Source organism: Urocampus carinirostris, chromosome 13 (assembly GCF_059441175.1).
Source record: "Urocampus carinirostris isolate Australia breed hairy pipefish chromosome 13, RoL_Ucar_1.0, whole genome shotgun sequence".
Taxonomy (NCBI): domain Eukaryota; kingdom Metazoa; phylum Chordata; class Actinopteri; order Syngnathiformes; family Syngnathidae; genus Urocampus; species Urocampus carinirostris.
In genome coordinates, this window is record NC_142361.1 from 16,393,547 (window position 1) to 16,409,664 (window position 16,118).

At 38.0% G+C, this 16,118-nt stretch overlaps 1 protein-coding gene across 2 annotated transcripts in view; it reads left to right on the forward strand.

Annotated features, from left to right (window-relative positions):
- The window catches only part of camkmt (calmodulin-lysine N-methyltransferase), a 185,883-nt gene that overhangs the window by 133,918 nt on the left and 35,847 nt on the right, over nt 1–16,118 (forward strand). For both annotated transcript variants that reach the window (XM_088351060.1, XM_088351059.1), the window contains exons 4-6: nt 3,736–3,796; nt 5,745–5,796; nt 15,781–15,844. In XM_088351060.1, coding sequence (XP_088207186.1) covers nt 3,736–3,796; nt 5,745–5,796; nt 15,781–15,844 — 177 coding nt within the window. The remainder of the gene's footprint in view (nt 1–3,735; nt 3,797–5,744; nt 5,797–15,780; nt 15,845–16,118) is intronic.

A 16,118-nucleotide genomic window follows, 5' to 3' on the forward strand; every position in this document is an offset into this window, starting at 1 on the left:
CTGAGGGAAGGAGTTTGTTCCCCAAAATCTAGCAATACACGGCCCCCAGTCATCCTCTCTTTAATGCAGTGCACTCGCTCTGTCCCATGTGCAGAAAAACACCCCCAAAGCATTATGCTACCACCCCCATGGTTAACTGTAGGGATGATGTTCTTCGGATTGTACTCTTCATTTTTCTTCCAAATACGCTTTGTAGAATTATGACCAAAACGTTCTATTTTGGTCTCATCTGAGCACAAAAGTTTCTCCAATGACTTCTCCGTATATATACATATATATATATATATATCAAATTGAAACAGTGGAACCTTTGGTTCCGTGCATGATTTCATGACGTCTTAGTGTATAACCTACAGTAACCTTGGAAACGGTGGTTCCAGCTCTTTTCATGTCATTGACCAACTCTTGTTGTGTAGTTCCATGCTGATTCCTCACTTTTCTTAGAATCTGGTGATGTCTTACATGGGGCTCCACTCCGATTGAGATTGACCGTCATGTTTAACTTCTTCCATTATCTAATGATTGCTCCAACAGTGGACCTTTTTTCACCAAGCTGTTTGGCAATTGCTCCGTAGCCCTTTGCAGCCTTGTAGAGGTGTACAATTTTGTCTCTGGTGTTTTTGGACAGCACCTTGATCTTTGCCATGTTACAAGTTTAGGTCTTACTGATTGTATGGGGTGGACAGGTGTCTGTATGTAGCTAACAACCTCAAACAGGTGCATCTGATTCAGGATGATACATAGAGTGCGGTGTACTTCTAATGGGTGGACTAACAAGTCTTTCAGGGTCAGAATTCTAGATGATACACATGTGTTTAAATACTTATTTCCAACTGTATCACACAGGTACAGATGCTCCACTACTGACGACCATTAACTCACGAAAAACGGTAGACACGAACATTTTTTTCAGGATGTTGAAAAATATCCGGGCATTGCTGTAAGTTCGATTTTGTATTTGGTGCATCTTTTTCCGAGTACAGGACATTACTTTAGTGCTTCTTTCCGCCGCTACCAGTGTGTTGCGCTCTGAGATGTCACCCAGCATCCACCCCGAAGAAGAAATCCGCTAAGAACTTTGACAATTTTATTGTTTAATATCTCGTGCATTCATTTAATATGGTTGGTGTTAAGTGCAAAGCAGAGGCGAGCTGTTTTTTTTTTTAATTAAAGTGGAATAAGAAAGCTTGATGCGGTTGAGAAAATGTTCGGAACACTTTTTCGGCAACTTTTTATTACGGAGGAGGACCTCTTGAAACTTATCTTCCAAAAGTAAGTTAACTTAACTTTATTCATCTTTATAGAGCATATTTATTTATGAAATATTTATTTATTAGTACAAAACAATACAGGTTACTTATATAAACCTAAAACATACATCCCATACTAGGTACAGCACTGAAGCAACTTGCAAACAAATTCAACTTAAGAACGATTGTCCGGAACTTTATCTCGTTCATAAGTAGAGCAGCGTCTGTAAATTGTTAAAAAAATCACCCATTGTGATGTCTGGATTTTTTTAATTTGACTTTTATCAGCTGTTCGAGACTCACAACACATTAGTGGGAGGGAGTGGCTGGGGTGTGATTTTATGCCTGTGGTTGCGCTTTTCTGTTAGAGTAGCATAAAAATGGTGAATGTAAGAAAAGCTCTGTTTCAAGTACAGTCAAAAAGCCAACCCGAATGCCAAAAAAGATTAAGAAAGAATAGTTTATTTGAGCGTGTCTAAGAAATGCACCTTACAAGAACCTTGACAGAGGCTGCAATGATGACTCAAACTAGAACATGGCGTCAGAGAGTAAAAAGGTTCCAAATCCTGTACAGTACCTTGAAGTAATATTACGTGACGTAATACTTTTTACCAGTATTTTTTACTAAAGGCTTGAATTTGCTTTGGCTGGTGGTGCCTATATGTTATTTTTGTCCTCCTCATAACAAAAAGGCATATTTGGACATTTTATCAATAGACGTTTCTGCTTCCTCGAGCTAATCTTGCCAAGAGTGCAAGAGTGTGAGGACGGTGCCCGTGCACGCTAACGTGCACAAGTGATGTTGGCCCCACGACTTGAAGAGGGAGCGTTTGTAAGCCGCTTATTATATTGACCGGCTCTTTCTCCGCCTGATGCTCTCTCCCTCGCTGCTTTTTTGCTCTCGTCTTCATTCTCTCACTTTTGCAAGCAACCCCCCAGCCCCCACCTCCACAATTTTCTCATCCTGCACAACTTCTTCTCAAAGACACGCACACAAACGTTCGGCACCTAAGCCGCAACGTTGTCTTCAAAGCCGGCAAGCCGAAGTTTTATTCCAACGAATGTTTGCTTCTTCGACTGCCAAGGTGTGCGGATTCGTGTGCGTTTTTGCATGTTTGTGTTTGTACGAGCAAATGACATGTAGGCCTGAGCATCCAAGTGTGTGTTACATGCGCAGCAGAAGGAGAAGGGCTGACGGCAGGTGATAAGCCAGATAGGCCTGCATGCTGTGATTATCACCCAGTGGACCTCCTGTCTCACAAACACACACAAAGACACACACTCAATGAGATTGGGAGTGTGTCATAAGGATTTAAGAACCGACAGACGGACAGAGAAGAAGAAAAAAAATACTTGAATGACAAGGCAAGGCGGAATCCACCGGAGAAGCAGGCGCAGAAACAAACAGTGCGTCTAATCAGGGATTTCTGATTGCACAGCTTGAAGATTGGGGTGCGTCGTTTGCGGTGTCCTTAAAAAAGTTTAACATTAACTATTTTCTCTATTAGATATGTGTTACCATGCCTAACTGAGTTTTCCACTGAGCCTAACTGATTTTATCTCAATTTTAGCAAAGCTGTTTGGGCCGGGACACATTAGGTAGGTAGGTGGGTGGAAAGGGATGAGGTGGCTGAATGCAGGAGAGTGAAATCATTTTTATCTGCTCAGGTTATTTTTCTAGGTGTTGTAGGGCTACAACAACAAATCGATAAAATCAATAAAATTGCGTTGGCAACAATTGTTTATTAATCCATTGTGTTGCCCGATTTTGCCTCACTCACCATGTTCATTCAATGCAAATAAGAGTTCCTTGAATTTTGTTGTGACATAGTGTAGTTGGGCTGTTGAGGGGACATACTTGTAGTACTAACATCCGGCAGAGGGAAACTCAAGATAAAATTTGGTTTTTCAAAATCCTCTTCATCTGCCGATAAACTTGTAGTAGCACTTTGGTCCGGCAGAGGGCGGTTTGAGACTGTATTTTGATGCACAGGACCTCTTGATCAGATGAAGTACTTGCATTCTCCTCCGATGTTGTCTCTTTTTTGCACTTTATTAAAAGGTTTCTTACATATCTACAGGTGTATAGCATAGATTTGTTTATGGGTTTTTTTGGGTTAAGTTTTTTGACGAATATTGTTTTGTATTATAAATTATTGGATAATCAACAGAGTCAATAAAGGATTCATCGATTATTTAAATAACCGTAAGTTGCAGTCCTAATGGGATTGTTTGTGTAGCATGAAAATGCTGAACCTGCTTCAAACCCAAAGAAAGATGAGAAAAGCTGAGATATTCAAGTGCTTTAAGAAATGCATGTACTTGCACGTGCATCATGAACAACCCAATTGAAGTTGCAATGATGACATACGCCTGGAGATGGAGGCAGCAAGTAAAAAAAGTTCCGAATTATATACAGCTCCTTTAAAAAAGTTGTAACAAGCTTGGTGGCTAAAATTGTCCTCGTTTTTTTCCATCTGCTCAGGTGTTTGGCCGTCTGAGGAGGCCTTGGCTCACTACTGCCTGCAGAACCGACACATGTTCACGTAAGTTCAACGTCAAGAAAGTGGAACAGTCCGTTTATTGGCAGACTACATAATCATTTATATTTTCTGCTATCTATTGAAACCAAAGACAAATATATTGTCATTCCAACATGTCCCCTCCCAAAACAAATAGGCATCAAAATGTGGCTGATTTTCCAAATTTTTGTTAGGTTGAACAAATTTGTTCAAACTGTCGTCTCTAGAGATTAAAATAGATTTTAAAAGTAATTATTTTCATCATTAGCATTAAACTAATGTATTCATCATTAACTTTAAAAGAACGGCCTGTATCATTTAGCGCACATTAATTGTGTAAACAACTTTTTTTTTTAATTGATTTAAAAAACATTGATTTAATTAATAAGAAGAAACAGACGAAATATCATATAGACATGCATTTTTTTAAAAAGTGGTAGGCCAAGAAACTTGTACTTGTTTTACATGACATGAGCCTCACTCAAATGGAGCTGACATGAATGGCCCTTGTCTTGCTGCTACGGGTAACCAAAGACCTCAAAAAGTAGTAAAATGGCCACTTCTATTCTCTGTACTTTTTATTTTTACTTGTGCTTTGTTGCACTCATTTTCAGCTACACCACACAATATAGCGACATCTAGAGGTCAAATATTGTGTCTTTTTCAGATAAAAATATATTTTCATCCCAAAATCTCCTTTCCCAAAATAAATAAGCACCAACATTTGTTGTAAAGTTGTATATAAATACATGCACAAGGACAAGGTATGTTCAAACTGTCTTCTCTAGCAAAACAGAAGTAATTATTTTCATTATAAACATTAAATTAATGTATTCATCGTTAACATTAAGTAATGAGGAAGCTCACCAAGAAGTGTTTATTACTCTGCTAAATGTCAAAGTTATAATTAAGTCCAAATTGTATTTTTAAAAAATCTGTCAAAAAAAAAAGAACATTTCTTTGAAATAATATTTTTGTGTGTATTTATCGTTTTTATTTTAAGTATTGAGTATAAGTATTCGATAAAGGGTGTACATTTCCGGGGTTTTCTAATCCATTTTTTTCAACACTGATACAGAAAATTATCCCTTGAGTCGCTACTTCTTACCCAAAGGTCTCTTGTTCTCTATCTTTTTAGGCCGAGAGCTACTTTTTGTTACTATATAGTGCAAAGGGTACTTAATTTTTTTTTTTTAAATGCTTAACAAACTATCACGTTACTACTATGTTGTTACTATGTTATTACCAGGTTAATTTTTCGAAGTAGGGTTAAATGTACTCAGTCAACCACTCAAAGATCATTTTACCAGGAAATCACAGTTCCTTGAGTAAGTCTGCCTTCATCCACTTTTTGTTTTAAGCATAATTTCTGTGCTTTTAACCAACAACATAAGAAACCCCCTAACCCTGGCCACCAACTCTTTGACCTGGTGCCCTCTAGTAGGCACTACAAACCCCTTAAAACAAGTGCAAAATACTGTGTGCCAAAGTTATTGTAATGGGCATACATTTTTTATTTATTGACTTATTTGTCGCTGCTAAATATTTTTCCCCAGGGTCATCCCCTCCCTAAACAAGAACAATCCTAATGCTTATGTACAATTTCAAGTATTTTGGCCGACTGTTTACTGTTGTAATGTGCAAGTTTCAGATGATGCCGTGCATTTGGTGCGTCAACTCCATTTCTCTCGCGATTTAATTTCCGTTGACGGTTGCACTTTGACGGTGGCACGTAACCCTTTGATATCCCATTTTCAAGAGTAGATGGTGGGCGGGCAAAGAGGGGAAAGATGCCTATCGATTATCGGGCAATATGAAGGTCAGTGAGACAGAAAAGAAAGAAAAAACGGGGATGAAGGCAGCTGGGGTTGAAGCGCAGGATGAAAGAAAAGAGAAAGAGAAACGGTGAGGGTGAAACCACTAAAGTCACGTTGTTAACAAAGTGCCTGGTTTTCCTTCTTTGTCCTCTTAGGGGCGCCGTTTGCGAGTTAGGTGGAGGGATGACCTGTCTCGCTGGACTCATGGTAAGTAAAACGAGCGCACACACACATTTTGCGGGAAAATTGGACCTCCCTCTTAATTCGATTGGAACTGCCCCTCTACCCTAGGATCAATACAACACAGCAAACTTGATACTTCTAATTTGTGGTGTAGATGTATTCATAAATGACTTCTATGAAATAAATGTATGAATAAATAAACACCCACAAATATATGCCATATCAATAAACGAACGCGTAGTTAATCACGTAATACCTAGATATGATATACAGTAATCCCTCGGTTATCGCGGTTAATGGGGAACAAAACCACCCGCGAAAAGTGAAAATCCGCTAAGTAGCGACGCCCCTTCAAAAATGCTTAAAAAAAACGTTTTTTTTTTTTTTTTTAATTATTCTTTTATTTTATTATTATTATTATTTTTTAGATCCGGTTAATGGGGACCAAATCCACCCGCGAAAAGTGAAAATCTGCAAAGTAGCGACGCCCCTTCAAAAATGCTTAAAAAAAATAATATATATATATATATATATATATATATATATATTTGTTTTTTTTAATTTAATTTTTAATTTTTTTTTTAATTATTATTTTTTAGACCCGGTTAATGGGGACCAAATCCACCCGCGAAAAGTGAAAATCTGCGAAGAAGCGACGCCCCTTCAAAAATGCTTAAAATAAAAAATATATATATTTTTTATTTTATTATTATTATTTTTTAGACCCAGGAAGCTCTGAACCCGCGAACGTGGAACCGCCAGGTAGCGAGGTCCCACTGTAAACACAATTTATTCAGTTGTTTATTTTTCATTTATTCTGTCTTCTACATCATTCAGCATTTATTTTGTCGCACATTTTGCTGTGTATTTTTTTTATTTTTTTTTGTATTTTATCCAAGCAGCTAGTGGTAAAAAAATAATTAAATTCAAACCGTGCAGGAGATTTACATGTGACATGATTCACGTATGACTGTGGTTGATTGTAGGCTTTTTAAAAAACTTGTACGTTGAGGAATTCGTATTTATTTCATATACTATGAGGCTCACCTAGAAGAAGCTGACATGATTGTCCGCCATCTTGCTGCTAAAAAACAAAACCCTTGCTAAACACTGGTCCGGAAAATTGAGAAGAAGTGTTTTGGTCACTTTAAGTCTCCATAGTTTTTGTTCTCCCTTGTGTTTTGTAACAGTCTTTTTTTGGTTTCACTACACAATACGGCAACATCTAATGGTCGAATACTACAAAGGGTCCCTTTAAAGCTATTTTTACTGAAATAACTATGCTTTATTATGATTTATTCTAACAATGCTATCCTAACCTCCCAAAAAACATTGTGTATTTGAATAGTTGTGAACAAGTATCTGACATTATAAAAACCTGCAAGCAGATCTGGTTACATGATCTCTTCGGGTTCAGATCCCTTTTTTTCCCACTCTTGCCGACACGTCAGGGGCCCGTCAGCATCCCGGGCGTCGCCGTCTCATCGATCTGCCTCGTGTGAAAAAGACGCTTTTTATCTCTGCTCAGTCAATACGGGCGTGTTTTGACATTGCTGGCTTGAGATGGAATCCGTCATTCACTCCGACACCGACACGGCAATCTTGACTTCTTTTTTTCTTGGAAGGGTCAGGTTATCCATTTCTTAATCCTTATTTTGTTTCTTCTATTTTCATTTGTAGTTGCCGTTTTCTAATTTGTTGAGTAAGTCTGTTTTGCATACCACATTAGAAACTTCACAGATGAACACATAGATATCCGAGAGGGAAGGCTGTGCCGCTAACAGAGAAGCCAGAGTGAGGATGACAGCAGACACTGTAGTTCTTTTTAAACTTTTGGTAAAAAAAATCAACATAAATGATTGAAATTGACGGCTGCTGTCAACCATAGACACTCACATTCAAGCGAATTCATTGCAGAGCTCTGCCTCTAAATGCACAGTGACCCCTTATTCTAACGTGGTAGACAATCTCACTATGGATTTGCACCGTGCATTCTGTTCTTCGTTTGTTATTGGTCACAAATTAATAAAAGTTTCCATTATACAGTACTGGCAGCACGGCTGGGTGGTTAGCGCGCAGCACCACGGTGTGGAGGTTCAGGGTTCAAGTCCAGCTACAGCAGCCTCCCTGTGTGGAGTTTGCATGTTCTCTCCATGCCTGCGTGGGTTTCCTCCGGGCACTCCGGTTTCCTTTCACATACCGAAAACATGCATGTCAGGTTAATTGGCAAGACAGCTGGGATGGGCTCCAGCACCCCCGCGACCCTACTGAGGATAAGCTGTGCAGGTAATGGATAGATGGATGAGGCCTGTAAAAGGTTTTGTTCTTTGATTGTAATTAATTTTAGAGAATGTTAATGTATATATATATATATATATATATATATATATATATATATATATATATATATATATATATATATATATATATATTGTATAATAGCTGTCAAAATATAAATGTTTGCGCCCATAATGAGTTCATTTTGGAACCTAATGCCCCTGATAAACGAGGCATCACTAGACTGACCTCATGACGGAAACTCCAATTAGGGTCTGATTATTTTTTAGGGTGACTAAGCCAACCTGGGCTAAGTCCAGAGGCCCTATTGTAACACATGTAGGCCTAGTTTTAGCTCTTTTATATGATGAACACAATATACACTAGGGCACACTAGTATGCCTTGAGACCTTGTCTATTGTGCCTATTTTTTTTTTTTTACAAAAATACATGAGTTGTTCAATATCGTTGCCTTTTCCATTGATCAGCAGAGTAACTCTAAGATTTATCCACATAAACAGATGGCAGCAGATTACCTTTTTTTCTTTCTCTTTAGATTCTTATTATCTCCTCATGAGGTTGTACAGGAATTTATATTTAATTACTTATTTCGTTTGATTAAACCGTTTTAAACTCCTCTGCAAAAATATAAATAAAGTAAAAATCTTGCACATCATTTTGCCAATTTTATGTATTATTTCCTAATGTAAAAGTTGGCACGTAGTAAAAAATGTTAAACAGGTAGACATTTTTTCTATATAAGTATTATTTCAAGTATAATTTTATTGGGTAAAATTAATATTCAACTTTTAATCCCCGCTATTCAAATGAAAAGATTATATTTAGTTATTGTGGTCAAAAACATTGCTTTATCTGGTTTTGGCTACTGCCCAAGCACAAATTGTGTCAGAATTTAGAAAAATCATTTTTCCAGGGGGCAGCACGACGGCGCAGTGGTTAGCGCATGTGCGGCACAGTACTGAGGTCATGTAATCAAACCTCCTGTGTGGAGTTTGCATGTTCTACCCGTTTTTGCATGGGTTTCCTCCGGGCATTCCGGTTTCCTCCCACATTAGAAAAAGGTTAATTGGCCGGTCGAAATTTTCCCTAGGTGTGAATGAGCGAGTGTGTTGTCTGTCTGTGTGCCCTGCGACTGGCTGGCAACCAGTTCAGGGTGTCCCCTGCCCACTGCCTGAAGATAGATGGGATGGGCTCCAGGACCCCCCGCGACCCTACTCAGGATAAGCGGTGCAGATAATTGATGGATGGATTTTTCCAGGCTAAAACAAGAGACTGCCAAGAGTGTCACCAATACCAAGACTTCAAAATGGCACGTTTCTTCCACTATTATCACATTTTAGATTTGTCAAAAGTTTGCAAAAAAAAACAAAACAACAAAATTACATTTACCAAATTGTTACGAATGAGGTATCTGTGCAATGCCTTCAGTTGTTTTAATTAGATAAACACCAAGGTAATCATCATCTATCATTGAGGGAAAAAAAGTTGATGCATATAGTATTTTCCGAAGGCAATGTAAAAATATTGTCACATTTTCCTACCCTAAAATATTTTACATGATTTATCAGCCTAAAAACAAAAACTAGGGTTGTTTCCTTTGTCGTGATTTTTTTTTGCGTTTATTATATCTTTTAGGTTGATGACTTAGTTAAACAAAACTGGAATGCTATATATGGTACAGATGATGTGGATCGTGAATTTGACATATTTTTGGAAATATTCACCAGTATAAGTATAACAAAAATTGCCAAATGAAATGAAATGATCTGCATTTATATAGCATTTCCCAATAGCGGCCTTGTATTGCAGCCATGTAAGACGCTAACCTGCTTATTGGGGGTATTAGGGGTTCAGTGTTTTACCCAAGGACACTTCGACATGTAACACGGACAAGCCGGGATTCGAACTGGGATCCCTTGATCCCAAGACGAGTGCTCTACCTCCTGAGCTACTGCCGCCCTCAATGAGACAAACTAATATTAAGATTATATCTGTAAATCATCCATGGATAACTAAGGGTTTATATAATGCTTGTAAGAAAAAAAAAAACACCTTATATAGAAAATGTATTAAACTAAGAACTGAGGAAGCCGAATCCCGATATAATAGAATAGAATAGAATAGAATAGAATATACCTTTATTGTCATTGTTATAAAATGGGTTAACATATTGTGACAACGAAATTGGGCATGACACTCCAGTTTTACACATTCACAGTGAGGTATGAGCCAAGAAGATAAAGGAACAGAGAAGATAAGGTTATAAAACAAGGGGGATAAGGCTATAGTTATAATTTACATGGTATTTACACAAGAAATGTCGGCATGTGGGATGTTACATACAGTGTTGTCGTGATACCGTTGGTATCGTAAGGGTTGTGCAATATTGCATTTGGTGCAAAGTCATCATAGTGCAAAAAATAGTCAGCATATGCATTGGTGCAAACATAGACAACATAGTGCAGAAAAAAGGAAATGGTCAGACATTGTGCAAGGTGAGCAGTAAACGTAGTGCAGTCGACATGTGCAAGAACATAGACATTAGTACCATTATATTCGTATGAGGTAGTGTTGGCACAAGTTTTCAGTTTTTTTGTGCTGTGTCTGTTTTGAGCAGTGAACAAACAAACATAGTGCAGACAGCATGTACGTGAGTACCATAAAACGTAGAAAAACAAATTGACAGGAATATTAAGAGCGAGCAAGAAATTATACCAATTTATTACATCATAACAAAAGTAATATTAAAGGTATATATTAAAGGGATATATTAAATAGTATAATAAAAGGAAATAATGTAAGTAATGCATATCCAAACTATTTTATTGATAAGAACAGTGAAAATTATAATTAAATCAAGTTGCGGAGAATTTTAATAGTTATTTTGTAAATGTTGGTCCAGAACTCGCCGCAAATATCCCATGGTGCAGTGGTAAGCAATTTGAGTCACTGATAAAAATGAACTCCAAGACCATGTTTTTATCTGGGGATACGGAATCAGAAATCTTAGACGTGGTTAACAACTGTTAAAACAAAACGTCTATGGATTTTTATGACATCGATATGGTACTAGTTAAGCAAATTATAAATATCATTGTGAAACCATTGACCTACATCTGTATTCGTTTATTTACAGGCCAAATTTCCAAATCAAATGAAATTAGCAAAAGTTATACCAATATACAAAAATGGAAACAAGCACATTTTTACAAACTATAGACCGGTATCTCTGCTTCCTCAGTTCTCTAAAATATTAGAGAGACTTTACAATAATAGACTAGAAAAATTTGTAGATAAACATAAATTGATTAATGAAAGTCAATATGGTTTTAGAGCAAAAACAGATCAGCAACAATGGCTATTATTGATGCAGTAGAAGAAATCACCCTTAGTATAGAAAAAAAGAAATACACAGTCGGGGTATTTATTGACTTTAAAAAAGCATTTGATACCATTAATCATAATATACTATTAAAAAAAATGGAAAGATATGGCATCAGGGGAGTAGCACTACAATGGATTCAAAGTTATTTGACGGGGAGGAAGCAATATGTAAAAATGGGAGAGTTGTCATCTCAATACTTGGACATCTGTTGTGAAGTACCACAGGGTTCTATCCTGGGCCCAAAATTATTTAATTTATATATTAACGATATTTTTTATGTTTCAAAACTACCGTAAATTCCGGACTATAGAGCGCACCTGATTATAAGCCGCACCCACCACATTTTAAGAGGAAAATCGATTTTGAACTTACACAAGCCGCACCTGTATATAAGCCGCATGCGCCCACATTAAAACATGTAACACAAAAATAAAATTAACCCAAACCCGACTTTAAGTCCCGCGATTGAAACTGAATGTCCTTCATTAAAGTACACAGTCCAAAGTTCACAGCCGGCAAAATGAACGGAAAATGATACCGGTACTTAAGGTTTGATGCAGACCTGCAGAGTCCGGGTCCCATTGAAAGTAATCCAAGGAAAAAAGTTTATATTTCCAAAGGTAAAGGTGGGAAAAATATATATCCACTTATGTTCGCCGCGTCCACAAACACGTCTCACCTTTACTCCACTTCCCGTCAGCCCCTGTTGTTTTCGCCCCTTCTTTTTGATTCGCCCGTGGAAAACAACAAGTCTCTAAAATAAATACATTACAAAAATATACAGTTGCAAATACATATTATACATGGTTACACATATTTACAAAGACGGTACACCGAGAGAGTTTTCAAAGCTTTAATAATAATAATATAACATTCATCCCAAACGGTGCCTGTGACAGGTAGCAACACGCTAGCAACACGCTCGCAACACAGTAAACGGGTCTGTTAAAAAAAAACATACCGTACTTGTAAAAATCACGGTAAACCGTCCTCATCTTCCTCCTTAGAACTGAAGCCACCAAAGCCGGACTCGCGCTGTCACTTTTGCTTGAACTCTAATCCACTCCTGATTCTGTGCCCTCCTCTCCGTCACGCTGCAGACCGGCTTTTCGGAACCCGTTGGTGATGGTGGATTTTTTGATGCTGCCCCACGCTGTCAGGATCTACTGGCAGACTTGCAAAAAAAGTTGCCTTTTGCATGCGGCCAGTTTTAGTGAAAGATTTCTAGTCAAGCGAAGGAGTTGCAGTCTTCCTCGGCGCATATATTCCACCAGTCTAAATCTTACCTTTTGTACTCGAGCGCCGCTGGCGGCCGTTAGAAAAATTACATAAATTGGCCGCATCACTGAATAAGCCGCAGGGTTGAACGTTTGGGGAAAAAAGTAGCGGCTTATAGTCCGGAATTTACGGTATTGAAAATAGTAATATTTGTAGACGACACTAACATTTTCTATTCAAATGATAACCATATTGATTTGGTAACCTGTATTAATCGTGAACTAATTAACCTAAAATTATGGATGGATATAAATAAATTATCTTTAAATTTAAATAAAACCAAAGTAATATTCTTTGATAATCGCAAGGCAAATCATGATTTAGAAGTAAAAATGGATGGTGTTGCAATAGACATTGTATCAGAAATTAAGTTTTTAGGGGTCATAATAGACAATAAATTAAGTTGAAAAACACTCATCAGACACATACAAACCAAGGTATCTAAAAGCAATCAATTTCAATAATTAATAAAGCCAAATACCTTTTAAATTATAATGCATTGTATTTATTATATTCTTCTATAGTTCTGCCATATTTAACATATTGTGCAGAAGTCTGGGGCAATAATTACAAAAGTTCACTGCAGCCCCTTTTTGTCCTTCAAAAACGAGGCAATAAGAACCATACACAGGGTAGGATACCGGTATCATACTAATAATTTATTCACGCAGTCCAAATTATTAAAATTGGATGATTTAATAAAAATTTTCACTTTACAACTGTTATTTAAGGTCAACAAAAACATAGTGCCAGAAAAACAATTATTCACTCGGAAAGAGGGAAATTATAACTTGAGGGGCTGTAGTGAATTCAAAATCCCAAAGGTGAGAACAACCAGGAAAAGTATGTGTGTATCTGTGTTTGGAGTAAAACTTTGGAATAATTTACAAGATGAGATCAAACAATGTCCAACTATCCATATGTTCAAATTTAAATACAAAAAAAAGCATTACTGGTGAAATACAGGGATGAAGAAAATGGGATGTGAGTGACATAGGAAATAATGTGTTTAAAACTATGGTTAACTTGTTGTTATTGTTGCTATTGCAGAACTGTTATTATAAATATTATGTTTATTTTAATTGTTATTGTTAAAATGTGATTATTGTCGTTATTATAATTATTGATATCTGACCTATGTAATAGGTATATCCATGAGGTTTTGTTGTAGTAGACACAGGAGGAAAGGAGGATTTGTGGGATGTATTTAGTGGGGAAGATAAAGGTGTAGGGAAAATAAGCATCTGCTTCTGACTACCCCTTTTCGAACATGCTATGTGACATTATTTTGTTGTTGACTCATTGTTTTTGTCCTGTTTTTATTTTAATGTTCGAAATAAATGTTTTCATTCATTTATAGGTCGAATTTATGTTTTCCATTTCCCTAACAATTGTTTGCAGCACCGTGACTAAAAATAATTTGCTAATGAGATACAATTTACTGCCTTTTCGTATGTGATCTGAACCTGTGGTGTTTAAGTGTCTGCACTTTCACCGCCGCTACTTATTAGTGTAATGGTTGAGCGGTCGAAAAATATCACTGTCCAACGGGAAGTGTACCCAGGTCGCGGCAGTAAGAGCGCCAAGACTTAACCATTAACTACTAGTGGTACAAATGAAACATGAAAAGGCATTTTATTTTATTTTATTATCATGCTATTTCTACACAAGAAGCCGGAAACAAATGTTAGAGAATGGAGAAAATAGAATGTAGCCCTTAAGGATATAAATAAACTCAAAAACCCATTCATCATCAGATACAGCAAAGAGTTATTTTACTCATCATGCTTCTTTGTGTTTATTTATATATTTCAGGAAGACTTAATGTTTTCTCATTTTATAACTTTCATTTCTGGCACCAAGGGTAAAAATAGTGTAATTATGAGATAAAATTTAATGCCTTTTCGTATGTCATGATGACTGGTAGTCTGGTGGTTGAGTGTTGGTGCTCTTGCTGCCATGATTCCCGTTGCATAAAATATTTTGAGATTTTGCTCAGCGATGTTATTCGATCCACCTCATGTAGTGACACACGTGTATAAACACTGTATGCATTTCCAATCTTATCCACTGTGCTTTTCTGTATACAAGGGTTATAAGGCGCACTTTCAAATTTCTGGCTTTTGGGCTTTTTAGCTGCACCTTACGGTAATTTGAGATTCGGTTTATTGCTTTTTATTAGTATTTGCACCTTTATACAAAAGCCAGCATGAGGTTTTCTGTTGGACAGGGTCATGATAGCAGGTCAATGCTGTCGGGTTGCCAGGTTGTGTTCTGGATTGTTCCGCCGGATGACCAAGTTCAGCCCGCAGGTTGCTTCCTGCATTGGAGCAGATGGTGGGACATGCGTCGCTCTTTGCCACCCCCTTTACACATGCACATACACAACCTGCAGGCCAGGAACACACCACATGCTTCGCGTATGACTTTTCTTGATTGCCGGCTTGCCGTACGTTGGAAGATAAGACGGCCCCGGCTTTGTATGCATGCAAAGCCACGCGGAAAAATGACAGCCTGACACAAAGTGAGTGATGTATTCAAAAACCAGGAGAGAGAATGCGAAAAGGGCTTCTCGTTAAGCACACACCTCTTTATCTATATCTGTCACACACACACACTCCGCTTCCCATTTTTTTGCTTGCCTCCGCCAGCTCTCGCAGCAGCCGCCGCAAAGTTACGTGAAGGGCATCAGGCAGGCCCGGCGAGCCGAGCGCCGAGTGACAGCGGCGAGTGATGGCTCGGCCCGATAAACAGCCGGCGTCAAATGAAAAGGCTCGGCGCTTGCCATCATCCCCCTGTCACAATGCAATTACGGAACAGAGCGATAGCAAGATAGCGGCCCCCACCGCTAGCCGCCGTGATAAAAGTATTGACTGATTTGATTGAATGATTAAAATAATGCAGACATAGAAAAGGGTCTGAAGATAGAGTGGGGGCGGGTTGGGAGTGTGCGGTCGGGGTTTGACAGGAAGGCCTAGTTGAATTGTCTCACGCGGATGATTGTGACATTTCCCTTCACGTGAGCCGCTTTTCTGCTTTTGTTTCAGGTGGCCGTCGGTGCCGATGCCGAGGAAGTGCTGCTGTCCGACGGCAACGACAAGTGCGTCCAAAATATCCTTTTGGAAGAAGTCGATCGTGTGGCTGCCGGCCTTTTATTTCGACGCCATCGTCAGGCAATAGTGCCGTTCCCAAATTGACCATGATTAACTAAAGTGATACATTTGTAAGTTAGTATGAGGAGGGAAAACATCAATGAATTTTGAACTTGTAAGGAAAACAGGAGAAGACTGTCCTCAAATCCTCAAGATAGGAATCTTATCTGTTGTAAAGGTCCTCCCATGTGCCCTCTCTTTTTATTTAATCTCCTAGGTTGGCCATTAGTGAC